The 26,310-nt window shown below is 44.8% G+C and overlaps 2 protein-coding genes across 7 annotated transcripts in view; one reads left to right on the top strand and one right to left on the bottom strand.

Moving 5' to 3' along the window:
* Window positions 1-1,680: 1,680 nt before the first annotated feature.
* Window positions 1,681-20,226, bottom strand: LOC106588468 (claspin). Of its 2 annotated transcripts, none has more exons than XM_014177539.3 (23): window positions 19,962-20,226; window positions 19,142-19,262; window positions 18,482-18,840; window positions 18,230-18,370; window positions 17,857-17,998; window positions 17,588-17,690; window positions 15,552-16,111; window positions 15,099-15,275; window positions 14,743-14,903; window positions 14,148-14,356; window positions 11,717-11,769; window positions 11,322-11,512; window positions 8,580-9,198; window positions 8,423-8,483; window positions 7,541-7,610; window positions 7,360-7,457; window positions 6,975-7,133; window positions 6,636-6,757; window positions 6,381-6,508; window positions 5,221-5,347; window positions 3,433-3,509; window positions 3,099-3,260; window positions 1,681-2,078 (listed from the first exon to the last, which is right to left on the bottom strand). In XM_014177539.3, the coding sequence occupies exons 1-23, from the start codon at window positions 19,983-19,985 to the stop codon at window positions 1,959-1,961; spliced, it is 3,984 nt and encodes a 1,327-aa protein (XP_014033014.3). In that variant the 5' UTR covers window positions 19,986-20,226; the 3' UTR covers window positions 1,681-1,958. The 2 variants fall into 2 exon arrangements, with proteins under 2 accessions (XP_014033014.3, XP_082826086.1); XM_082969960.1 differs by having other exon boundaries at window positions 7,541-7,607.
* A 170-nt stretch (window positions 20,227-20,396) lies between these two features.
* The window catches only part of LOC106588472 (protein argonaute-4), a 41,057-nt gene continuing 35,143 nt past the window's right edge, over window positions 20,397-26,310 (top strand). For 2 of the 5 annotated variants that reach the window (XM_014177549.3, XM_014177546.3), the window contains exons 1-2: window positions 25,120-25,340; window positions 25,671-25,791. In XM_014177549.3, the coding sequence (XP_014033024.2) occupies window positions 25,135-25,340; window positions 25,671-25,791 (327 nt within the window). In that variant the 5' untranslated portion in view covers window positions 25,120-25,134. Of the gene's footprint in view, window positions 20,501-20,800; window positions 21,022-25,119; window positions 25,341-25,670; window positions 25,792-26,310 lie in introns of those variants that run through there. The other 3 variants (XM_014177548.3, XM_014177552.3, XM_014177553.3) reach the window with 3 other exon arrangements.

Genomic DNA, 26,310 nt, shown 5'->3' with positions numbered 1-26,310 from the left:
AATCGTTAAGGACTGGGGAGTTTTTCAAGATAAAAAAGAAACAAGATGGAACTAAGCACAGGGAAAATCCTAGATGAAAACCTGGTTCAGTCTGGTTTTCAACAGACACTGGGAGATGGCACCGACAGATGGTCGCCTCGCTTCGAGTCCTAAGGAAACTACGCAGTCGTTTTGTTTTAGTCACTTTAAATAATGCCACTTTAAATTGTTTACATATCTTACATTACTCATGTATATACTGTATTTTATATAATTTATTGCACCTTGGCTATGCTGCTCGGCCAACACTCATCCATATATACATTTTCTCATTCACCCCTTTAGATTTGTGTCCATTAGGTAGTTGTTGGGGAATTGTTAGATTACTTGTTCGATATTACTGCACTGTCGGAACTAGAAGCAAAAGCATTTCGCTACACCCGCATTAACATCCGCTAACCATGTGCATGTGACCAATCAAATTTGATCTTTCAGCAGGACAATAACCTAAAACACAACTGGAGTTGCTTACCACCAAAAAGACAGTGAATATTCCCAAGAGGCCGATCTACAGTTTTTACTTAAATGATCAACAACCAATTTGACAGAGCTCTAAGAATAAAAAATATTAAAAAAGGGGAAATATTTTACAATCCAGGTGCAAATCTCTTAGACTTACCCCAAAAGACTACACTGTAATCGCTGCCAAATGTGATTTTAACATGTATGGACTCAGGGGTGTGAATACTTATGTAAAATTAGATTTCTGTATTTCATTTTCAATAAAATGTGCTAACATTTCTAAAAACATGTTTGCACTTTGTCATTATGGGGTAGTGTGTAAACGGGTGAGAAAATTCTATTTAATACATTTTGAAAATAGGCTGTAACAACAACATTCGCAGAGTACGACCCTGCCTCACACAGGAAGCGGCGCAGGTCCTAATCCAGGCACTTGTCATCTCCCGTCTGGATTACTGCAACTCGCTGTTGGCTGGGCTCCCTGCCTGTGCCATTAAACCCCTACAACTCATCCAGAACGCCGCAGCCCGTCTGGTGTTCAACCTTCCCAAGTTCTCTCACGTCACCCCGCTCCTCCGCTCTCTCCACTGGCTTCCAGTTGAAGCTCGCATCCGCTACAAGACCATGGTGATTGCCTACGGAGCTGTGAAGGGAACGGCACCTCCATACCTTCAGGCTCTGATCAGGCCCTACACCCAAACAAGGGCACTGCGTTCATCCACCACTGGCCTGCTGGCCCCCCTACCTCTGAGGAAGCACAGTTCCCGCTCAGCCCAGTCAAAACTGTTCGCTGCTCTGACACCCCAATGGTGGAACAAGCTCCCTCACGACGCCAGGACAGCGGAGTCAATCACCACCTTCCGGAGACACCTGAAACCCCACCTCTTTAAGGAATACCTAGGATAGGATAAAGTAATCCTTCTAACCCCCCCCCCCCCCTTAAAAGATTTAGATGCACTATTGTAAAGTGGTTGTTCCACTGGATATCATTAGGTGAATGCACCAATTTGTAAGTCGCTCTGGATAAGAGCGTCTGCTAAATGACTTAAATGTAATGTAATGTAAATGTAACAAAATGGGGAATAAGTCATGGGGTAGGAATACTTTGAAGGCACTGTACCTCTACCTACAAGCAACCTGCATGTGAGTAGAATAGAACACACCAGGATTAAACAGATATTACAGCAAGTGGTAAAATACGCTTTAATTTACAAACTTAAAACAAGTACATTTAAAAATCGCAAAATAATTATAAAATCAAACCCATTCTATTTACATGATAAAAACCAAAAAAATATTCAGGACACAAATTAAGTAGGACACAATCAAGTGTTGTCTAAAAGAGTCAATGTGGTCCCGGGAGAAAGTGTGAATGTTGTTGACACCAGATTTTATAAGGTAGTATTACACTCTGGATGTGTGTGTGATTGGCACATCAGGCACAATTGTCAGGCACCTCAGTTCTCCAGGTAACAGAAAATACTTCTTTGGGGTCCTTTGGCTGCTGGTGCGTTGTTTTCTCGACATGGCCGCTTAGCAGCCGGGGCCAAAACCTTGATTTGTCCCCTCTTCTTCATCTGCAAAATAAAGAGATATTCAGAGTTAAATATCGGAAATGACTCCTGTTGCTAAAATAATGGACCAGAACTTGTCAGAGATATACAGAGCTTGTCAACAAACTCTCCGCCACGTTAGAAGCAAACGCCCCATGACGATAACATTCCGATTTAGGGATTCTTCATTTCTTACTGGAATGTAATTATTTGGGAGATTTTGGTGCCAGCGTGGAGTCCCATTAGAATTTATACATGTCCAGCTGTGTTTGTGGACGTCTGTATGACTCGGAGCAGTACTACAGCTATTTAAAAATATCAATTACGCCTCAGTTTAAAACAGAACTCCCCAAAAGTCTTAACCTGATCTGGCATCATTTTATTTTAATTAAAATGTCATCACGACGAATACAAATTTGAGCCAATTTCAAAAAGACAATGTCAATGCCCTGAGATAAAATACAATTTCATGTTGACGCTGCATCTTCCCTGATTGGTTCAGAGATTATACATACAATAATCTAGATATTCCACACAGATCCAGTTTGGATTATGTCATGTTGTACACATTTTCAGCTAAAAACCAAGTTGCAGTATATGTAAACATAGTAAAAAAAAAAAAAACGTATGGATAAGAGCGAGCAATGGTTCTAGTCAAACAAAGACTGCACTAACAGTTTTTACCAGGGAAACATTGACAGCTTGGGCTTTTGGCACCACCCTATGGTCAGACATCAGTACTACACTACAGTCCAAAATCCCATGATTAGAATTACAAGTACAGTAATGACCAAACTGTCACAAGTTCTAGAGGAGAAACTATATGCTCTTAAATGTGTAATGGATGTTTTTATTCTACAGAAGAAAAAACAAAAAAAAACTGTTGGGAATGGAGTGAGGCTTTCAAGAAAAACAAAACATGTTTACTGAAACACAACACACGGTTGTAGCTACAATACTGACCAACTATTATCCAACTGTGTGTGTTAGGCCCACAGGATTACATATAACACCATTATATTTTCTCTATATGGTTTGACCTGCCTGTTTTTTGGGGGCTTCTGCAGCCGAGGCCTCTTTCTCCGGCGATAGGCTTTGGAAGACGAACCCTCGGGTGTTGCGGGGGGCTAGCGGGTTCCCCTCGGAGATACAGGCCAGCTTCTGCAGGACAGAGCGGGGCTGGCTGAGCAACGAGCCCCTCTTCACCTGAGGTGGGGTTCAAAGGTTAAATGGAGGTGAAACGGTCATAGAGGCAGAGACATCTAGTAAAGATTCTTAGTAGGCTCCGATTACACAACAGTGAAAATCACAAGTGTCACACTAGAGGAGAGAGGGTGACTACTAGTCCAGACTGGACTAGTATGAGGAAGGTACTGACCATGGTGGGTTGAGAAGGTCTCTGGAAGGGGTTCTGAGCTGGGAATTCTCTGTCCGCCTGGGGTGCAACAGGCAGCTCTGGAAAACAAAACAGAGAGACACAGGAATTGAGATAAGGGGAGGGTTAAAAAGAGTAACTCTTGAGAAATTTGCAGTCATCATTCATTCATATATATATATATATAATATATATATATATATATATATATATATATATATATATATATAGCTCAAAAAAAATAAAGGGAACACTTAAACAACACAATGTAACTCCAAGTCAATCACACTTCTGTGAAATCAAACTGTCCACTTAGGAAGCAACACTGATTGACAATAAATTTCACATGTTGTTGTGCAAATGGAATAGACAACAGGTGGAAATTATAGGCAATTAGCAAGACACCCCCAATAAAGGAGTGGTTCAGCAGGTGGTGACCACAGACCACTTCTCAGTTCCTATGCTTCCTGGTTGATGTTTTGGTCACTTTTGAATGCTGGCGGTGCTTTCACTCTAGTGGTAGCATGAGACGGAGTCTACAACCCACACAAGTGGCTCAGGTAGTGCAGCTCATCCAGGATGGCACATCAATGCGAGCTGTGGCAAGAAGGTTTGCTGTGTCTGTCAGCGTAGTGTCCAGAGCATGGAGGCGCTACCAGGAGACAGGCCAGTACATCAGGAGACGTTGAGGAGGCCGTAGGATGGCAACAACCCAGCAGCAGGACCGCTACCTCCGCCTTTGTGCAAGGAGGAGCTGGAGAAGCACTGCCAGAGCCCTGCAAAATGACCTCCAGCAGGCCACAAATGTGCATGTGTCTGCTCAAACGGTCAGAAACGGACTCCATGAGGGTGGTATGAGGGCCTGACGTCCACAGGTGGTGGTTGTGCTTACAGCCCAACACCGTGCAGGACGTTTGGCATTTGCCAGAGAACACCAAGATTGGCAAATTCGCCACTGGCGCCCTGTGCTCTTCACAGATGAAAGCAGGTTCACACTGAGCACATGTGACAGACGTGACAGAGTCTGGAGACGCCGTGGAGAACGTTCTGCTGCCTGCAACATCCTCCAGCATGACCGGTTTGGCGGTGGGTCAGTCATGGTGTGGGGTGGCATTTCTTTGAGGGGCCGCACAGCCCTCCATGTGCTCGCCAGAGGTAGCCTGACTGCCATTAGGTACCGAGATGAGATCCTCAGACCCCTTGTGAGACCATATGCTGGTGCGGTTGGCCCTGGGTTCCTCCTAATGCAAGACAATGCTAGACCTCATGTGGCTGGAGTGTGTCAGCAGTTCCTGCAAGAGGAAGGCATTGATGCTATGGACTGGCCCGCCCGTTCCCCAGACCTGAATCCAATTGAGCACATCTGGGACATCATGTCTCGCTCCATCCACCAACGCCACGTTGGTGGATGGAGGGAGGTCATACAGGCACGTGGATTGTAGGGAGGTCATACAGGCACGTGGAGGCCACACACACAGTACTGAGCCTCATTTTGACTTGTTTTAAGGACATTACATCAAAGTTGGATCAGCCTGTAGTGTGGTTTTCCACTTTAATTTTGAGTGTGACTCCAAATCCAGACCTCCATGGGTTGATAAATTGGATTTCCATTGATTATTTTTGTGTGATTTTGTTGTCAGCACATTCAACTATGTAAAGAAAAAAGTATTTAATAAGATTATTTCATTCATTCAGATCTAGGATGTGTTATTTTAGTGTTCCCTTTATTTTTTTGAGCAGTGTATATACACACACACACACACATCTCATATCTCTTGTACATCAGCTCACCTTTCTTCTGTAGTTTCTTGGCGGTCAGTTTCTTGGCCAGCTTCATGAACTGGCTGTCCTCCTCTCCAACCTTCTCCTCCTCCTCGTCCATGTCAAAGTCCTGCCCTTTCTTGGCCTTAGCATCTGACTAGAAAGTCAAAGGGAGTTAGACAAACATGAGACACCACACACACTACATAGGATACAAACCAGGGGAGTAATCGTTAGTCCAAACCATAGGAAAACAGTTTGCAACAAATACAAGTTTATTGGAGAAATTCAAGTAGATGCCTCCCTGTTTCATTCCATTTGGTTCCTAGTGAGTTTCCCCTGACAGAATAGAATGACACACACCAAGTGTTCGACACACTCCCATATGCTGTACATACACTACATGACCAAGTATTGGTTGGGCGATTAAGCCTGGCTCGCACGGAGGCATTGTAATGCTGAAACAGGAAAGGGCCTTCCCCAAACTGTTGCCACAAAGTAGGAAGCACAGAATCATCTAGAATGTCATTGTGTGCTGTAGCGTTCTGATGTCCCATCACTCGAACTAAGGGGACTAGCCTGAACCATGAAAAACAGCCCCAGACTATTATTATTCCTCCTCCACCAAACTACAGTTGGCACTATGCATTGGGGCAGGTAGTGTTCTCCTGGAATCCTCCAAACCCAGATTAGTCCTGACTGCAAGATGGTGACATGTGATTCATCACTCCAGAGAACGCGTTTCCACTGCTCCAGAGTCCAATGGCGGCGAGCTTTACACCATTCTAGCCAACGCTTGGCATTACAACCGAGGACAGATGATTTTTACGCGCTTCAGCACTCGGAGGATCCGTTCTGTGAGCTTGTGTGTCCTACCACTTCACGGCTGAGCCGTTGTTAGTCCTAGACATTTCCACTTCACAATAACAGCACTTACAGTTGACCGGGGCAGCTCTAGCAGGGCAGACATTTTACAAACTGACTTGTTGGAAAGATGGCATCCTATGACGGTGCCACGTTGAAAGTCACTGTATTCTTCAGTAAGGTCATCCTACTGCCAATGTTTGTCTATGGAGATTGCGTGGCTGTGTGCTCGATTTTATAGACCGGTCAGCAACGGGGTGTGGCTTTAATAGCCCGAAGCCACTAATTTGAAGGGGTGTCCACATACTTTTGTACATGAAGTGTACCTGTTCTCGTAGCCACTGCTCCCTCTCCAACCTCTCTTTCCTCCTCTGCAGCTCTGCCTGGTCCAACTCTTCCTCCTCCTCCTCTTCCTCCCCCTCCGCCCCCATTCCGTCCATGTCAAAGCCATCGTCTAAAGAAAGAAAAGCACCACAAAATCAGAGACAGCATTGGGTTAAAACACGACTGTTGAATAAAGCTTGTGGAACAGAAAAGCATGATATCTGTCGTAGGAGGACGCCAACTCAGGACACACCCACCTATGTTCTTCCAGCGGAAGCGGCGAGCTCGGCCCGGGCCGTCTGAGTGCAGGTCCCCGTCGGCTAGGTAACGCTCTTGGTACAGCCGCAGTCGCCGCTTGTCGTCGTCAAGGACCTGTTTCCTGTAGACGAGCGGGTTACACTAAGCTTTAGGGTCATACGATTGATTGCTTTTTTCCAATAAAAATGAACAAAATAAACCTTTCTACTCCCAAACCTATGAAGATAAGGCACATTGTGCTTTGTTAAGGTAACCCAATAGAAGTTGTTAGATTTTTTTTGTCCGAGGTATTTAGAATGTTATTTTTTGGGGGTGGGGGTATTTGGGTCAGTACATACATGTGGATCTTGTTGACCTGGTCCTGCAGCTCTTCATCAGACGGCAGCTCGTCCAGCAGCTCCTCCTCCTCATATTCATTCTCACCGCCATCCTCATCCTCACTGCCCACGTCACTACCTGAGAGCTCAGCCTCAGAGTCCACAAACTCTGCCATGCGCCTGCAGAGAGCGGAAAACAACCAGACGACATGAATACAAAGTGGGCTTGAACTATCCTTCTGGTGTGGAAACCGCATTCTGATACATAAAAAGGGTTTAGAGTTCGTGCAATTGAGTTCATTTTCAAAACAGGACATTCGACAGACACTCATCCTAAGACCTAAAGTTATATTGACAGACTAAGGTATAGTGTAAGTTCATCATTCAGGAACAGTTCTCTACGTACATTTTCTTCCTTCCTTGCCGGGGTGCAAACACAGCCTCCCTCTCCTCCTCCTCCTCCTCCTCGTCGTTCTCTACGTCCTCTTCGCCATCATCGTCTTCCTGGAAGGAAAGGAGGAAGGAATTAGTTTAGCTGTTTGGGGTATACGTCATCAATGCAAAAGGTGCGATCGCGTGTGCCTTACCTGCTCACTCTGGCTCTCCACGTCTGACAGAAGTCGAAACTCACAATCCTCATCCACCTGTTTCTTTCTACTGAAACATCACAGAATAGCATTTAGCCTTACAGGGATACATTTTTCGATTTCTTTGAATGTATAGCCTGAGTATATCATAGTGGTTAGTACAAGAAGTGTAACATAGTACTCCGTTACCGAATTGAATAAACTTTATTGATACCGAGAAGGTAAATTAGTCATCAGATCCCAATTTTTTTTTGCAAAATCAGTTGTTTTTCAGGTTTTCACCCTCAAAATCACTTAAAAAAAAAATAGAAAAACAAGAATGAGATGTTTTAAGTCCACAACAATGCTCAAACTACATCAGGAGAAAACTTGAGGTCTGGTAAAATCTAAGGAATGTTGAATTGTAGGTGTAGTGCGCAGTTTTTAATGCATGTGCACACCAGCCAGAAAGTGTTGTTTGGTTGGCAGTGTTTCTGTAGCAAAATAAACGATGGCTGGTTTAATGCAAATAATCACGATATCATTCTGTCAGGTAGGTATAGGCTACTTTGCAGTTAACATTTTATTGAGAAGGTTTTTGGAAAAGCCTTTCAATCTACCAGTAGAGTAGAAGGTTATCATTAGCATTATCGCTAACGGCTGCACAGAGCATAGACTAGACATACGAGCACCACACAACACAGTGGTATTCCTGTGCAGGAAAATACGAATTACTACATTTTGTTTAAGTCTTATCATTAACTTGGACAAATAAATGAACTTCCTAATAAATTACAATACATTTACTTTATTTCCTAATAAGTTCACTACATTTAATATTGTTGAATTCCATTTTAAATGTCTGGAGTCAGTGATTGTCTGCGTTGAAAAAAATATTTGTACCCGTCTTCCGCAGTTGACGAGTGTGGGGCGTAGCTCGAGTTGGATCGCAAGGGGGAGACACCTATACGGAGAGAGATTGTGAGGAATGGAACCAAAACATTATTGTTACACCCAATCACCCAGACATACACACCCAGTACTTGGGAGACACGCTTACCTTGAGTAGTAAACTTCCCAGAGCAGAGGCCGAGCAGCTGATCCATGTCATCGTCTCGGTCCATTTCCAACTCCATCTTCTCTTCTTCCCTCTTCCTCCCTTCCGCTCCCTCCTTCTCCCTTTCTGCCTGTGCGGTGGGGAATACTCCCGAACACAGCCCCAGCAGCTCATCCTCCTGGGTCGCCCCCAGACCTCTAACTCCTGCCTCGTTCTTCCTCTCCTTCGCTCCCTCCGTCTGTGTGGTAGGGAACATTCCAGAACACAGCCCTAACAATTCATCCTCTGGCGAGGCCCCAAGCCCACCCACTCCACCCTCTCTGGCAGTCCCGAACCCCCCAGAGCACATTCCTAACAGCTCCCCCATGTTAGCGTCCATAGCGTTCTCATCCAGGCTGGCCAGTAGGAGCTGCCTCTTGTGGGAGCGCGGGGGGCCAGTGCGGGGCCCCACGTTGAGGAAGCCGTCGGCATCCAGGAGCTGGGAGTCCTCCTCCAGAGAGAAGCGACCCTGGGATGGGGCCCCCAGGGGGCCAGGAGACTCGCCGGGGGAGGGGGGAGCGTACAGGTCCTGAGAGTCCTCCACGGGCAGCGAGAGGGAGGGCTCGGAGAGTTTCCCTGAGCTCTGTGGGATGGAGAGAGGGAGGGATGACAGACTGGGGATGAGACTCAAAGGAGCCAGTCTCAACATTTATTAAAAACCACCTTTCTTCCTCAAGGGCTGAATCTTAACGTAAGAATAAACATGTCTATAGGGGTTTGGGGTGGGGTGCTGCTGCTCATCTTACCTAAAAATACACATTTGGACACAGAAGTTTTAGCCTAATGTAGCAACTGAAATATAGACACTGACTGTAGGGCTATTACTCTCACATGTTGCCTAATAAAATGGTGTTTCTTGCAGTAAAATGATACACCAAATGTTAACTTAGTCTTGGGAATAGGAGTGGAGAAATATGACTTTCAGCATCTTGAGAGAACGAGAATGCAGTTAGGGACTGTGCAAACGTGCTGTCTTTGTCAGTGACAAAACATGACAGTAGGCTATTTCAACCACATAAAAATATGCATCCAGGATGAGCTGAAACCTAAATCAGATTCATGTTGGATCGTTTTCACAGCTTTTAAATTTCCTTGAAACCGGTGAAACCTACGTCATTTAGACATTTTTTTTTTTTAAGTTAGGCTATTGTAGGTTTGCCCCGGTCGCTACACGTCCTTGCTCTGTGAGCAGAAATGGAAGACAAAACTTTACCAATGTCAACTAGATTAGGTTTAGGACTATTACTGATGCATTCATTCTATTCATTTATTACATTGTTCTGGTGAGCTCCGCTTTTTTTTGTCTCCTAAGGCAACAAGTAATGAGAGAATAGTAGCTGCAGGCCTAAGTCGGTCAACAAATAGCCTGCAAAATGTTGGAAATTATATGCAGAATTCCCCCCTCGCTAAAATAGGGGTGAAAGTAGACTGAGACGTCTGGGACAGGGACGCATGCGAACAGCAGTGGAGGCATCAATGAATTCAGGCTACATGTGTGCCTAATAGTTGCTGAATGTTATTACATGTTCGGTGTTAATAGGCTCCCTTTCCATTCATGAAAATGGAGGTGCGCGCACTGTTTTAGATGCTGGAATCATTATAGAGTGGATCGAACGCACACAGGTAGCCTACTTTTTAAGTGATTTGACAGTAGCTAGGTTTCCATCTAATTGGCGACGGAGTTTCATGCAAATAGTCTAAAATCTGAATAAAGAAAATATGCGCATTTTCCCACCAGTGGTGTAATCAGTGAGTGATAGTGCACACAATGTAATTATCCGCTTTAAGTTTTCATGTATCGAATAAAAATCGAAAAAAAGTTCAATGTCTTTCCATCGCATTTTCAACTAGACCGATAGTTTTGTCACAAAAACGGTTGCGTTAAATAGTAAAATGGGCTTACTGTGGACTTTGCACGTGCGCTCTAGCCAAGAGCTCGCAGATACAGTGTGGGAAGGCCAGGCCACATGATGAGATTAGCTCATTATGGATAATGATTTTTAGATTGTCAAATGGCAGTCAAGCATCGATCACCATGTGACCAGAATAAGACCCTCGATATTTATTGAAAGGGGCATCAAGCTCGTCACTGTGCACCTTCACCACCCTGTGAGGTTCATCTTAACTTATTTCATGTGTAGCCTAATAAACTGCATGCTTTCCTGAGTTGTAGTGGGAGGACCACACACACCATAGTTTACTTCCATATGATGGTTATTATATCAATACTTGCTCAAAGGCGTTTCCACCACCATTTCTCGCATAATGAATGAATGAATGTTACCGAAAAAGATCACATATAGAACAAACAAATGATCTGTCAGCATTTAAAAAAATGGTAGCGAAACGTCCTGTTTCCATTACAGCGGTCGTGACGGAAACGTGGTTTATCAGATGAAAACATCATGCCTGGTTGTGTTCATGACACATTAAAACGCAATACATTTTTTACAGTTAAATTAGTCTTTACTATCATGCCCAATGAAAACAAATTGGCAAGCACACATAGGTTACTGCACCCCCGGTCAAAATCGTTCTGCGGTCCCTGATTGAATTCACATATTCATTACTGGGAGACATGCATACTTGGGTCTGTGTGGTTACGATTGGCTCTCTTCTGACACTTTTATACTGTCAGAGTGGTAAGGAAAACACTGTGCCCTAGACATACAGGATATAAACCCTCCTAAACTGTCAGCGTCTCACCTTGGAGGCAGATCCCAGGAAGCTGGGTCTGAAGAAGCAGGGTGAAGGGGAGCGGAAGGGTCTGGCTGACAGGCCCCTGCCTCCTGTGGTGCTGCGGTTGACAGGCTGGTAGGACGGCAGCATGGAGCCCAGCAGCTCAAAACTACTGTTGTGACTGTTGTCCTTGGCCAGGGACAGAGAATCTTCTTCCTCTGTAGCAGAAAAGAGACATAGAACTTGCAATACAATTTTACCAGTGAAACTTCCATTTTTCATAACCTTAAGTCCCCCCCCCCCCAAATGATTTAACCTAGACTGGAAAAGAGACACCTGATTCCATCAAGGATTTGAGAGTATTTTATGAAGTAGCATAGTTATGACAATTTACTTGAAAGTGAGATGTTCAGTCTCCTCACCCATCTTTGTGTAACTGTCTTGACCACCGGGCCCTGTCCTCTTTACACCATCTCTGTAAGAAAGACAAATCATTACAACTTGGAGGGACAGATAACACACATAGTATATACACATTTACCTTACACCAGTGTTCATTTTGGTCCTCTATTTTAGATGTAGTCTAGTCTTAGTCATTTCGACTAAAATATAATTCAGTGTTAAGTCACATTTTTGTCATTTGAATAATGATCGTCTGGTATTGCCTCATTAACCTATAGAAAACATAAACCACTGACTTCTATGTGCACAAACATACATAGCCTTGTCCTACCAGAGAACATCCTATTCTCTCCCAACAGCAGAAATATGACAAACATAAGAATATATCATAATTATATGGCCATGTGATAATTATCTTGCGTTGCGAGAGCGAGCTGGTCACCAATCACCAGATGCTCCCTTAAAGTACTATGGTTTGCACCTCCGTCACGTCACTGCCATTGTTATGAACCGTTTCAGATGCCGCAGCCACCGTGCTGTCCAAAAGTAGATTGGGAGCTAATGACTGTTTCGCCCAGTGATTTAGTCGAATCACAAAACTCTAAATAAAAAGTTATTTGCCCAGTCAGATAGTGTAGTGGCAAGAAGAATCTTGTCAATAACTTGTTTGCTATCCCATTTCCTTTCTGTGCCACCAAATATTTGCATACAGGCTACTGGTAATGTTACCTGGGAAACGGTAAGTTGCAAAACGTTCGCCAATGTTGCAGATAGAAATTCCATTTATATATACATTTTTATTATTATTCAACACGTCAGAGGCATGTTTGTTCTACATAGCATATTTCTAACAACGTTCCAAAACGTTGCGTCCTGCTGAACGCGCCCCCAGGTTGTTAGCTATAGCTAGCTAATGAGGTATAATGAACAAACAAGTGTGCAGCCTAATGAAATGGTTTACGGTCCAGGCCGCAAGTAGCCTAGTTTTAGAACAGATTTTTAATGCAAAATGCACGATAGAAAGAGACAAAAACGCTTGTATTATGGATCATAGCTTTTGAACGGTAAGAGCTAGAATCAAGCCGTTTTCTCCGAGGAAGAGAGAGAGAGAGACTTGGCTACAGAACCTGGCTATGAAATGCAGTGGGGAAAGTGGGGGGGGGGGAGGTTACAAATTAAAATTCAAAAGATCATTCATTCCATCAAAAATAATTGTTTAAAATAATCATATTAATTGTTTAAAAAAAGTTATGCCTTGATCACAGACAGTGCATCTATTTTGGTACACCAGAAGTACATTGATTTCCATTGGAACACTGCATTTGCCTTGTACCGTTGCGATGCAGAGGCAGTTGCAGTGCGTTCTTTGTGGTGCATACGTTGGATTTATTGAACCTAAGCATCAAACTGTATGTGTAGAGGGCTTGACAGAAAATGGTTGCAGAATGTTGAACTTTGGTTGCACACATCCAGATGATGCTGCGTACCATTTTGCGCAGGTGTGATCGAGGCGCAAATCAACTTTGGATGGCCTTATTCGCGAGTGTCGGTGGAATATTCCTGGGGACGTGACGAAAACATGAACACATGCTCATAACAGCTAAACAGTTAACTCAAGGGTACAAGATATGCCTTGAAATGGCTACCTAGTTAGTTCTCTAGAATATTTTATAGGCTAGGCCTACCTGCTGCAGCAATGGCCAACTGTCTCGCTCTCTCTCTCCTTGAGCACCTGACCACTCGTCTTGCACACATGCCGGTGATGCACAAACACAGACGCGTTGAAGTGTCATTACGATCCGACGTCGATTTTTATTTGACTGACAGATTGTGACTAAATAAATGACATTAACAGAAATGTATCATTGGAAACGGAGCCCATCTGCCCACACGCAGCGCTTGCTACCCGGTAGCTCACCAGCTGGTGTGCCAGGTGAGGCACCATCTTCCCACTGCTGAAAAAGACTGTGCATATCTGCTACTAATATTAATTGTGCTCATCATCGAAAAGCTCTGAATCTCGGCAAAAACTCTTGTCCAGTCCACTTTGTCGTGATTTCAGTCAGAGATAATTGTCTCGTTTTAGTCCAACTGAAATTAAATATAATTTAGTCTATTTAGTCAGTTATAGCCTCGTCAATTGCCACAGAAATATTTGTGTTTGATGAATATTTGATTCACTACTTTTGTTGATGAAATTAAACAATGGCTTACACACTTTTTAAAACACATTACTTGAATCCACTACAGTCGAGAAGGAGTCGAGGCCACTGACACCTGGACACCTGTGGATATAGATAGCACTTCCTTCTCCACACAACAAGGCTGCCCATGACCAACGACATGGAGCGGTACATCGCGTGCTACTTTGCCTTATGCAGGCCACGTATTGTCAGCCCATGTACATGGCCGAGACTCCCAAATACCAGCACCACACACACACACACATACCCCGTGCGCGAGCAGGAGCTGCTCGCAAACAGCATGAGGGTTCCGTCTGTGTTGAGCAAGTCTGGTGGGGGAGAGGGACCCTTTAATCTTAATGGGGAGGGGCTCCTCACACCCCTCTGTGCCGCGCTGCCCTCCTCCTGATCGTCATCCTCGTCGTCATCCTCATCCTCGCCATCAGCATCACCACACCCCAGTAACTCATCTACACCCTGTGGAGAGACAAACAGGTTTGGACAAACTACGAAACACACCAACACAATTAATGGTCCCATTACCATTACCATAACCATAACATTACCATTACATTACTATTACCATTAACATTACCATTAACATTACTATTACCATTACTATTACCATTACCATTACCATTACCATTACCATTACCATTACCATTAATTGGACAAGACATTCCCTCTATTACCGTTATTCTAATTTTTCCACTTAAAAACACTTTGGTCTTCAATGTGTTGGTTCCCATCGCAGCGCATCACTGCGAGAAGTGTTACGGAAAGCACTGACACGCAACCCAAGACTGCCTGAGGCAGGTGCGGTGGATGGGGGTCGAAGGTCAAAGCCGCCGAGCCACTCTTACCTCTTCCCCCTCGGAATCCGTCATTTCCTCTTCCTCCTCTTCTTCCTCGCCACAGTCCTCGTTGTCTAGGCGATGGAGGGCGGCCTTGCGTTCTCGATCCTCCCGTCTCTTTACGGCCATGGCCTGCTGCAGACGGGACTTCAGGTTGGTCAGCTTCTCACCTGAGGAAAGGGTGAAACAAGACTGGTTAGGAAAGAATATTGCAGCCAGTGGGCAGAGAAATGAAGACATTTGGAAATATATGTGTGGTGGTGGATTTCAGGAAATTGGCTTATGATGCATGGTATGGGATGCCTCTTTAGCGAGTGTGTGTGTGGAGGTTTAGAGAGAACGTGTGTGTGAGATGGTGCTTGTACCAGGCGCGGTGTGTGCAGCCTCCTCCTCCCCTTCCCTGATGGTGGTGGTGACAGTGTCTTGGTGGAGCTCTTCGCTGCTGTCTTTACGGATGACGCTGAGCTGCACGGTGCGTTCCCCTCTGGGCCGGGCCACGGGCTGGACGTGACGTAGGAAACGCTCCTTCAACGCCTCCACGCCTGAGGGGGGAAACAAACCGGTTAACTACAGAAGACCATAACATTACAACCAACTTGACTGGGGTTCTTCTCAACCCAATTCATTCAAGCTCACCCATTTTGCCACAATAGGGTGTGCTTGCGTTGTGACCCACCAGAATCCTTTTGTGTGCCACATAAAATGTACAAAAGCATGCATCTAAACACAAGGCTTTAAACCCCAACCCACCATTTGGAAAATACTGTACTATAGAGCTCTGACATTATGGAGCTGAACATTTGCTGTGGTGCTCTCACCTGGATTAACCTGAGGGGGCTCCAGATCAAAGGACCCATCGTCAGCACACAGTTTGGGGACAGGCGGGGGCTCCACCCCCAGCTCCCTCAGTCTGGCCAGCCTGTCCTTCTTGAGTTTTGGGACTGGTGGTGCTACGGGGTCCACGCTGGCTGGAGCAGGTAGCGGCTGAGCTCCATCCCAATCCCCTGCCTTTGCCTCCATCTCCTGGGCTTGGGAGTCAGAGGGCTCTGCCTGGTTCTGCTCTGGGGGTCCAGCCTCCATAGACTCTGGTGGTGGAATTTCAGCACCACCAAACACTGAAATATTAGCCCCCTGCATAATGGCGGCCAGTTCAGGTAGTGGGAATTCATCGTCGTCGAGCTCCTGGGTTGGAGAGGTCTCTCCTGCCCTGCTGTGGTTCTCCTGGTGTGGGGAGGAAGTGGCCGTTGGCTGGGAGAGAGCTTGGGTCTGGGTGGAGGGTGGGTCCAGGGAGGCTGAGGGCTGTTGGGACTCCTTGGGTGGGTTGGGGGGAGGTGGTGTTGGGGTTGCCTCCTTTATCAAGTCCTGATACCTGGCAGACCTTAAAATAAATACAAATAAAAAGGGGTTTATATGCTTAAAAAGGGGCAATCTGGAGTTCAAAAAAATAACAAAATGGAATCCCCACCACTGTTTTGGTAAAAAGCTGAGTGATAGGGCAGGAGAAATGTAACAATTCAAATTCATAGACAGAGAGATAGATGCAAGGACTGACCGCCTATTAGGTCTGAGAATTACCCGGGACCTCACGATACCATATTATCACGATACGAAAAGGCGATGCATGGTCAATACGACGTCTGCATTGACTGTGCAGCATTTACAGGGATACGGCCTCTGCAGAAGTCTGGGCAATCATACTTCTTCACGGAGCAGAGCTGTTGTGAAGGAAGTTGTCAAGGAAGTGAGTGTGTTTATACCTCCTGTCCCCACCTACCGTCAACCAATCATGTCAATGCGGAGCTATACGGAGCCTTGCGCATTGTTACAAAATTTGGCAGGTGCGATGCAGTATGGAGCTGGAGGTGGTGTGATGGTGCTTTGCTGGTGACACCGTCTGTGATTTATTTAGAATTCAAGGCACAATCACCAGCATGGCTACCACAGCATTCTGCAGTTATACGCCATCCCATCTGGATTGCGCTTAGTGGGACTGTCAACAGGTCAATGACCAAACACACCTCCAGGCTGTGTAAGGGCTATTTGACCAATAAGGAGAGCGATCGAGTGCTGCATCAGATGACATGGCCTCCACAATCACCCGACATCAACCCAATTGAGATGGTTTGGGATGAGTTGGATCGCAGAGTGAAGGAAAAGCAACCAACAAAGTGCTCAGCATATGTGGGTACTCCTTCAAGACTGCTGGAAAAGCATTCCTCATGAAGCTGGTTGAGAGAATGCCAAGAGTGTGCAAAGCCGTCACCAAGGCAAAGGGTGGCTACTTTGAAGAATTGAAATATGTTTTGATTTGTTTAACACTTTTTTGGTTACTACATGATTCCATGGTGTTATTTCATAGTTTTGATGTCTTCACTATTATTCTACAATGTAGAAAACAGTAAGAAATTCAAGGAAAACCTTTGAATGAGTAGGTGTGTCCAAACTTTTGACTGGTACTGTGTATGCATGCATGCATGTATGTATATAGTTATTGGAGTCAAACTACCGATATAATATCATCAGAAATATTATTGCGATATGTAACTGTATTGATTCACCCCATCTATATACAATTATAGTTTTAACCATGTTTTGAGACTATACAGTGTTTGTTTACAACGATTTTGTTCACAAACAAAGGAGATAAACAAGATATTTTGGGTTCTGATAGGGTACGACAGCTGAACAAACCTCATGAGGCATTTATAAGTTATATTCTTTAAGAATCAATGGGTATATCAGATTGCCCCTTTAAATTATTTGGACAAAACTAGATGAGCATAGTTCAGTAATTGCAAAGAAGGTAGGTAGAAGGTAGAAGTAAAGAAATCCTGGTAGATAAATGTCTTCTCACTTCAGTAGTGCCATAGCAGAACCCTCAGGTCGGGCTCTCCTCTTGAAGAACTGGTCGATGCTCTTGGGCTCAGGCATGTGGTAGGGCAGCCCGCATGTAGATTCTGCAAAGGAATTAAGAACATGCAACAAGAAACACTGGGTTGGACAATAGAAGCCACACAGGAAAAGTGTGTAGCAAGCCATGTAGAGACAAAGCATAGTGGAACACGGGCAACACACTTCATATAGGGACACGCTATTGTAATATGCACGTAAAAACAAACTGACCTCGGACCAGCCTCTGGGTCTCACTGTGCAGCTGCTTCATGGCCTCCTTGCTGGCTCGAGCTGCCTTCCTCTCCTGGGGACGCTGTTTCGGTCCAGCCTCATCATCATCTCCCTCCTCCTCCTCATCATCAAATAAAGGCTCCTGAGGAAAAGATACAGAGCATAGTTCTGATACACAGCACATCGTCTGCATGCACAGCACAATATACAGAGACAAAGCTATGTAAGATTAGTCATGAACTCAAATGAACTCACAAACCACTTCACATTCACAAAGTTATCCTGGGTGATTTATTTTTGGCATACGTTTGCTTTTTAGTGACCTCACACCTACTCCTGAACTACAGATAGGACTTTTAAATGTTGCTCTTACCTTGTGCTTCTTGGATTTCTGCTTTACTGCTGCTCTGATGGCATCCAGAGACTCTTCATCATCATCCAGACCAGCGTCATATAGGTCTTTGTCACCAAGGAGACAGCCGCTGTCATTCAGAGCACAGGGCAAAGGGGTCTCCTACAAAACAGAGAGTGATGGGAAAAGGAGTCTTTTCTTCATTAGAAAAATAGTCTTTACTTTGTATCAAAACTCTGAATTTTACACTGTCACTATAACTCAACCTCTCACCTCTTCAGGCCTCTCTCTCTTCTTCAGTCGCTCCACAGCTTTGCTGCGCTTCTCTTTCTTCTCTCTGTGTCTCTGGCTCTTCTCCCTCTTCCCTTCCTTCTGTTTCACATCCTTTTTTACCAGCTCTTCCTCCTCCTCTGGCGCGCTGTCATCACTGTCGATAGGGGCTATCCGGGATATCTTCTTGCTCCTTAATTCTGCCTTTTTGACCTCTTCCTCAGCAGTCTCCATCTCATCTCCACTGGATGCTGACAGGCCCAGGGCCTCTGCCATCTCAGGCACCACCTCCTCGCTATCACTGTCTCTCAGGGCCTTCCGACAGCGGGACCGCCGGTTCACTGTGATGTCATCATCCGAATCTGGGAAAAATATTACAAGCCATCTTAATGACTAAATGCGGGAAAGGTGGTATTCCGTTTACGTCACAAAGCAAACTATTACCTATTAAAGTAAGTAGGTTAGTTTGCACTGGTAGTTGAATTGCCAAGTACTGTAGTTTGTGTCAATGGTTGGATAGTCTAAAGTCAAAGACTAGACAATCCATTGTTTCTTATCACGAAGCAAATGGCCCAGTCCAGAGCAGTCTATTTACATTAACTGAGGGCTCTGGTCAGGTGGTCTGTTTAGGCACGGATCACCTGTTTTGTTGCGTCACTGTACCTTGCTGGTCAACAGTATTGGTAATCATCTCAGAACCAATCTGCAGCTCCTCCACTGGTGAGCCCATCCCGCTGTCTGAATCACTCTCTGCTACTGGTTCCTCAGCAGGGAGCTCCAGCGCCTGGATAGAGGGGGGGGAATAAAAATGTCAGAAATTCACCAAATGTTTATGTTGTTTGAGGGAACCATGCTGGCGACTATGCCCCTCTTTCCTACAAAATAATCATGGTCTGTCTTCTTCCCAGTGACAAGACAAAAGTATAACTGATGTAAACATAGAAAAATTGAAATGTGAAGAAAAAAAACGATTGTAAATTTAGGTGAATGATCTTGCTTGCTTAAAATGTGATGCTTGTCTGTTGTTCAATATTGGGTCGCCAAATGGCTGTTGTGGCGCCTTCTCTCTCAGCTGCCACAAAGAGCATACGGTTACCGTAGTTAGCCAGCTGGACATTCAACAGTGGCTAATGTTACACATAGCATAGAAAACTGGCTAGAACAGTTTACAGTTCACACAATGTTCATTGTTTACACAGTCACATTGTTACCCTATGCAAATGTCTAACAAACAGTCGTTCAAACTAGCCAAAGGACGAGGATTGCTAGCTAGTTAATCCAACTCAAATCAGTAACAAGTCAGGTAAAGTTAGCGAGCTAACGTTAGCGAGCTAACTAGCATGGGGTTATGGCGGACTCAATCCCGACCTAATGTTAGTCAAAATTAACCTAGTTAATGTTTGTTTAATGTGTTGAACGTTTAACTATGTATTTTATGTAGCTAGCTAATGTAACTAACAATTTGAAAATAGACATTTCTTACCTGTTGAGAGATCACCACACTCATCTTAAGTTACTTTATCCTCCTTTCGCTTGTGTATTTGCAGTGAACCTGCATTAAAACCGTGAAATCAATACTTCCGTACCGTGTTCAATTCTTTCCGACCATAAGACAGTACTATTGGTGTAAAAAAAATGGTTGCCTAATAAAATTGAATGGTGTTATTGATCCGCATTTAGCTAGCTTTCTCTCCCTCCCGCTTGTTCTTGTTCTGAATTAATCATTTTTGATCTTTCGCGCGCTGACATTGATAGTCTATCCTTACAGCTGTCAGTCATTGTCGTTGTGCTTTTCTATTGGATGATACTCAAAATTGATGTCCACCCTCATCCAATCGTTGGATGGTGGTTATGCCAATGACAGAGCAAAAACATTTGATTGGTAAATCTACGGTCACACAGTTGACCAGACATGTCCACCCCCACTCCACGACAAAACAGTATTTGATTTTCTAACACAGATAATGTACATTTTGTTTTCAATGCAATGTCAAGAAAATATTGTCAGCTGAGTTAGTAAAAGTAAGTGGAATCAAAATAACAATTAAGTGTTTAATTGGGTAAGGTAAACAAGAGTTTGGGGGAAATGTAGCAAGATGATCTGGAGATAGGGGATGAAATTATGTATAGTCTAATGACAAACAAGTAAGATACAGCTACTTAAGTACTGTTCTATGACTTAGTAACCTGTTGTATTATGAGTCACATTTACAGTAAAAGGTATGTTGTCTAATCGGGTGGAGTAGTGTACTAACAACCATAACTGTACATGGGTGGTGCTCTTGATACTGCTGCGCAAGCGCAGAATTAATTTATAGCACCTCCTAGCGCATGCTCATTTCCAAATCTACGGGATCTGTTTTAAATCACTCAGAAGACAACGCATCCACAACACTGCTGGACATTTACGCATTAAATTCCCTTTCTTAAATTAGCCCCCCTCAGCTTCGCGATACCGCCCCCAATTTCAGTGTCGGTACGGAGCCGCCAGGCCGGGACAGAGACGGAGAGAGAGCCCTCGGCCATGGAAGCGCTCGGACCCGGTAAGAATATGATATGAGAATCCGGTGTCGGGAGTGTGTGCCCCTATTCATTGCTCAACTGGGGACCGTGGTTGTAGGTAGGCCTCGACGACAGAGAAAAAAAACAAACGAGCATATCAGGCCCAAAGTGTGTAAGATGAATACAACGGAGATCAGGTTCTTACCGTGACTACTACAGCCTGATAAACACATGTTACGCAAGACAAAACGAGAGATCTTGTTTTCGTCAATCTCTGCTGCTGGTTTTCTAACTGAAGCGCGCAGCTCGATACTAGGGCTAGACGGCATTGTGTGTGTGTGTGTGTGTGTGTGTGTGTGGGGGGGGGGGGGGGGGGGGGGTTTAACCAATGCCTTCCGTGTCGTGTGTCTGTTATCTAGCCTATCGTTTCATCATCAAACACGCTATTTTTTTTCTTCAGCTTTATGATACGTTTAAAACGATTCCAGTTGAAATACGTATGCCCCCAAGCCCACATAGCTTTCGAAAATGTTAATATGAAGCCTAGTAGCTAGCTAATTGTGCAATCGACACACTGTCTTCCTTTCTACCTATTGAACGCAACGAGAGACGCTAACTAACGTTACAATGCTGCAACACTGTCTTTGTTCACGCGGAAATATTTAACTAGCATCGACTGTTACTTGGCAGTACATTATTTTAAAAACGTGTTGATATGCTTTCTTGCATTTCTGTCAGTGGTTTGGTCGCCTGGGAGTAAATGATCATGCTGCCGTGCATGCATGGAATGGAGCCTGGCTTTTGAATAGATCGTGTGGTCCATACGTACTATAACAAAACCGTTTTTACCGTGACGCAATGGCTACTAGTTGAGTTAAAGGATCTCACACACGAGATGCTGCACTGCCAATTGACACTTTACCAATATGTGTGGTTCTTTCACACCTGATATACAAATAACTTTCATGCAGCTGGTGTGAATTCCTATCCTTATTAAAAGGGATTAACAAGTTATCACCCTTTTTTGTAGCCTGATTTTTACAGAAACAATTTTCCACAGCAATGAAACTCATGCGGTCGTCATGCAAATGTTAAATGTCACTTTAGTTGGAATTGATGGACACTTTGGCTACATCCATACACAAGCTTGAGCATTTATGGATAGGCAAATATAATGGGCTATTTTGCAGTTTTATGGTATACTGGAAGGCTTCAATGGTTGTTTAACCTCCGTTGTAGCAATGTAACCTTCCTCCATATTATATAGAGCCTACTAGTTTAGTGTGCAACCCCTTCACAGCTGCCATTCTGCTCACTGTTGTCTGTGCCAAATCATCACAAATGCCAAGTGATGGTCTTTCTAGAAATCATTGCAATGCAGTACACCTAAATAACCTCCTCAGACCTTATCAGATCCATCTCGCTGAGCATCATCACATACAGTACACGAAAGCTTGTTTATCATCACATACCATCCAGTACACGAAAGCTTGTTTATCATCACATACCATACAGTACACGAATGCTTGTTTATCATCACATACCATACAGTACACGAATGCTTGTTTATCATCACATACCATACAGTACATGAAAGCTTGTTTAGGTATGAAAATGTAATTATCCTCCTGGGGGGAATTAGTTTTGCTGCAGAATGATCCATAAAAACCCACCATAAACAAAGGAAGAAATGTTGGACATAAAATATGCATTTCACAAGGACAGCAGGTGGGCGTGTTCAGTAGGCTAACCTTAGTTGATCCATAATCTGGGCCGAGCTGGCAACAAGCTATCCTGTCTTTTGGTTGTGAACGGCTGATGTGCACCCAGCAGTCCCCAGGCCCCTCTATTTTCCACTGCACGTCCCTCACGGTCAATGTCATTACTGACTCATCAGCCCAGTGCATCATGTCTGCAAGTTTAAGCCCGTCCCCCCCCCGTCTCTCACTTGCACCAGAGTAAAAGCATGGAGGCTTTATGGTAGTCGGCCTGTATGTTGACCATGACTGACGGTGGTTTTGTATCTGTTACCACCATGAAGCCTAACCTACTGCCTTTACCTGGATCTCCCAACCACTAGGCCTAAGACTATTGGTCACACTGTCACTCTTCAGACTTTTACATACTACACCTTTCCATTACTACACAAATCACCTTAAATTGTACATTTAGACCGTTAACAGATCAACAACCAGTGCTGCTCGTTTTAAGCGCGGGTATGCTCAGTAATTTACTCACATTTATCAAATAACCTTACGGGCAGTTTTGGCAGTGGTCTGCTTTCTCTGATAGCGTTCTCCTTTGGTGCAGTGCAACCATGGTAACCAATTGGCTTTTTTTATTTTTTTTATTTTTTAGATTGGCCCTGATTGGCTTTGATCACCTAAGAATCACGGTGCAGCCGCATTCTCACATCGTGACCATGTACAATGCATTCATTTGCGTGGGCGGTGGGCTTGATCAGGGGCAATTTGCTTGAAGTGCATGTGACAGCCAGCCAAGCCCTGCAGGTTGTTGCTGCAGACTTGAATCCATAGTTGAGGTACCAGTGTGAGACCCCCCCCACCCCCCCCCATTCAGGGAGGGACCTGGTGTAGGTTTGAGGACAAGGGAGGGGTCCAGGCAAATCACACTGACAGCCTCTCTCAACCACCCTGAGGCAGCAGCTGAGGGGGCTATATATAGATCCGGTGCTGTTTTTGGTGAAAGTAGGTGAGTTGGGTTGACCCAACCTAACTGTTACACCTGCTGGGATCCCTCTCTCTGAACCTCACCTACAGCACATGCACACCTTTAAACCCCCCCCCCACACACACACACACACACACACACACACCGTGTGTCCCCGTGGCTGTTGTGGTTGGTCCCGTCGCAGTTACTATTACAGGGACGTGGTGTGAGAACGGTGCGAGTGGAGTGTTTAAGGGGGGGGATGAGGACATGCATGGAGCGTGTTTTTAGGAAGCAGAGGGAGGGTCCTGATTGTCCCCCTCGGGCTTCACTTGCTAACTGGAGCGTTGTGGTGCATTGGGTTCATGACCCCGGCAGCCAGCTCGTTGTCAGTTGACAAAAGCAGTAAGCGTTGCCCTCCCTCCCTTGCACCCAGCCTTAAATCACGATAAACTCAACTCTCCTCTTTCCCTCTATATGTTCTGAATATTGAATGTCTACAGAGTAGGTAGGTTAAATTGGATAGTTCCCCCTATTTTGTAATAGATTCTTTAACACCAAGGACACTTGAAATGTAAGACAAGTATACAATAGTGGTGCATCTCACTTCACAACATCCACCCAAGTAATTGTCTCATTTTCATTGGCTGTATAAATTAAGTACATGCCTGTGAGTCAGTATTGGGGCTTGGTACAATAGGCCTACACATTAAATTGTGGGATATACACTAAATGTATGAGGACATCCTGTATAAGACGGGTGGCGAGTTAGTGTTTGTGTTGTGTCTAGCGGTAATCCCCGCTGTCTCTGCAGACCCTCATCTGGCCCTGCTGCCGTCTGTCTGACGTGCTGTTCTTTGTCTGAGGCGGGCCCTGTGTGTCAGTCTATGTTCTGGCTTTAGTGGGGTGGGGGCTGGGGCGGGGACATTTGTTTTCTCCTCCTCTGTTGACCTATCTGGGTCGGAGGCCAGAGAGCTGGATCAATAGGTGTGTTTGTGGGCGGGTAGTCGTGACCTGTTGGCGAGAGTTCATGTGGGAAACCGTGGCAAGGAATGTGATTGGACTGATTTCAGAAATTGATTCCGCAAATTGACCAACAACTCTAATAATGCAACAAAAAAAAGAAACAGCAAACGCATTCATCTATTTTTGTTGTTCAGCTTTGATGAATTTCTGAGCATCCTGTCCATATAGCTTAGCTACCAATAATTGCACCCACAGTGGTCACCGTGCTGCTTAGACTCATTGCCAAAACAAACACATTAATCTGAGACCAAAAGGCCTCTTTACTACTTACTTGTTCTTTCCTCTTAGTGTCATTTTAACAGGGTCTTATTCATTAGAGCACACCGTAGCAACAATTTTTGCTCCACAAACAAAACAAGCATTTCTTATTGGATAAGTTCAGGTAGCCCTTCACTGTTTCAGTCTGTTTTCTTCCGTTGGGTACATAGTGAATACGAAATGAATGTATCAACCAACAAATGTGTGTGTTTCTGTGTTTGGACCCCCCTATAGGCCCGCCGGCCCCCACCTCCCTCTTCCAGCCCCCGCGGAGGCCTGGCATGGGCACCGTGGGGAAGCCCATCCGCCTGCTGGCAAACCACTTCCAGGTGCAGATTCCCAAGATTGATGTCTATCACTACGATATCGACATCAAGCCTGAGAAACGGCCAAGGAGGGTTAACAGGTAAATACAACTGGGCACGGGGAGGGAAGGAGAGAAATGTCTCTTTTCGAGGGGAACTAGAAGGTGGAAATGGATTTTCTGAGAGAGGGAGGTTAAGTTGATACTTTGAGGGTTTAGGTTTTTCGGGGAGTTGAGGGAATGGAAGTGTGTACTTGTTAGTGAAACAAGTCAAACTCGAGTGAGTTGTACGTGTGAAAATAAAAATGGGTCTTTAACAGAGCAGCTGGTGGGAAGTTTATTTTTATCTAACCTTTTATTTACCTTTTGTAAGCAGTACTGTCTGTGTGAATGCATTATCTGGCCAGCTCATGATTTCCCCCTGTCGTGCAGGGAGGTGGTGGACACCATGGTTCGCCACTTCAAGATGCAGATCTTTGGTGATCGACAACCGGGCTACGACGGGAAGAGGAACATGTATACGGCCCATCCACTACCCATCGGGAGAGACAGGGTAAGCAATCGTCTTAACCACTATTGCACCTCTGGTTTTTGTGACCATGTAATGGGCTGTTTCTCCTTCCAAGCACCTCTATCAGTTCTTGAAAGAGTTTTGAATAGCCTCTGTTTCGATAGGTGTTTTCCTGCCCCATCCAGAACCCCCCCTCCGAACAGCCTCAATTCATCAGGGCATGGACTCTATAAGGTGTCGAAAGCTTTCCACAGAGATGCTGGCCCATGTTGACTCCAATGCTTCCCACAGTTGTCAAGTTGGCTGTATTTCCTTTGGGTGGTGGACCATTCTTGATACACACAGGAAACTATTGAGCTTGAAAAACCCAGCAGCGTTGCAGTTCTTGACACACTCAAACCGGATTGCCTGGCACCTACAACCATACCCCATTCGAAGGCACTAAAATCTTTTGTCTTGCCCATTCACCCTCTGAATGACACACACAGTGTTCAGAAATTATTCAGACCCCTTCACTTTTAGCACATTTTTGTTACGTTACAGCCTTTTAATCTATTTTAT

This window comes from Salmo salar, chromosome 27 (genome assembly GCF_965601325.2).
Source record: "Salmo salar chromosome 27, fSalSal1, whole genome shotgun sequence".
NCBI lineage: Eukaryota > Metazoa > Chordata > Actinopteri > Salmoniformes > Salmonidae > Salmo > Salmo salar.
The sequence above is the reverse complement of the archived record's forward strand: the minus strand, read 5'-3'. Positions and strand labels throughout refer to the sequence as shown.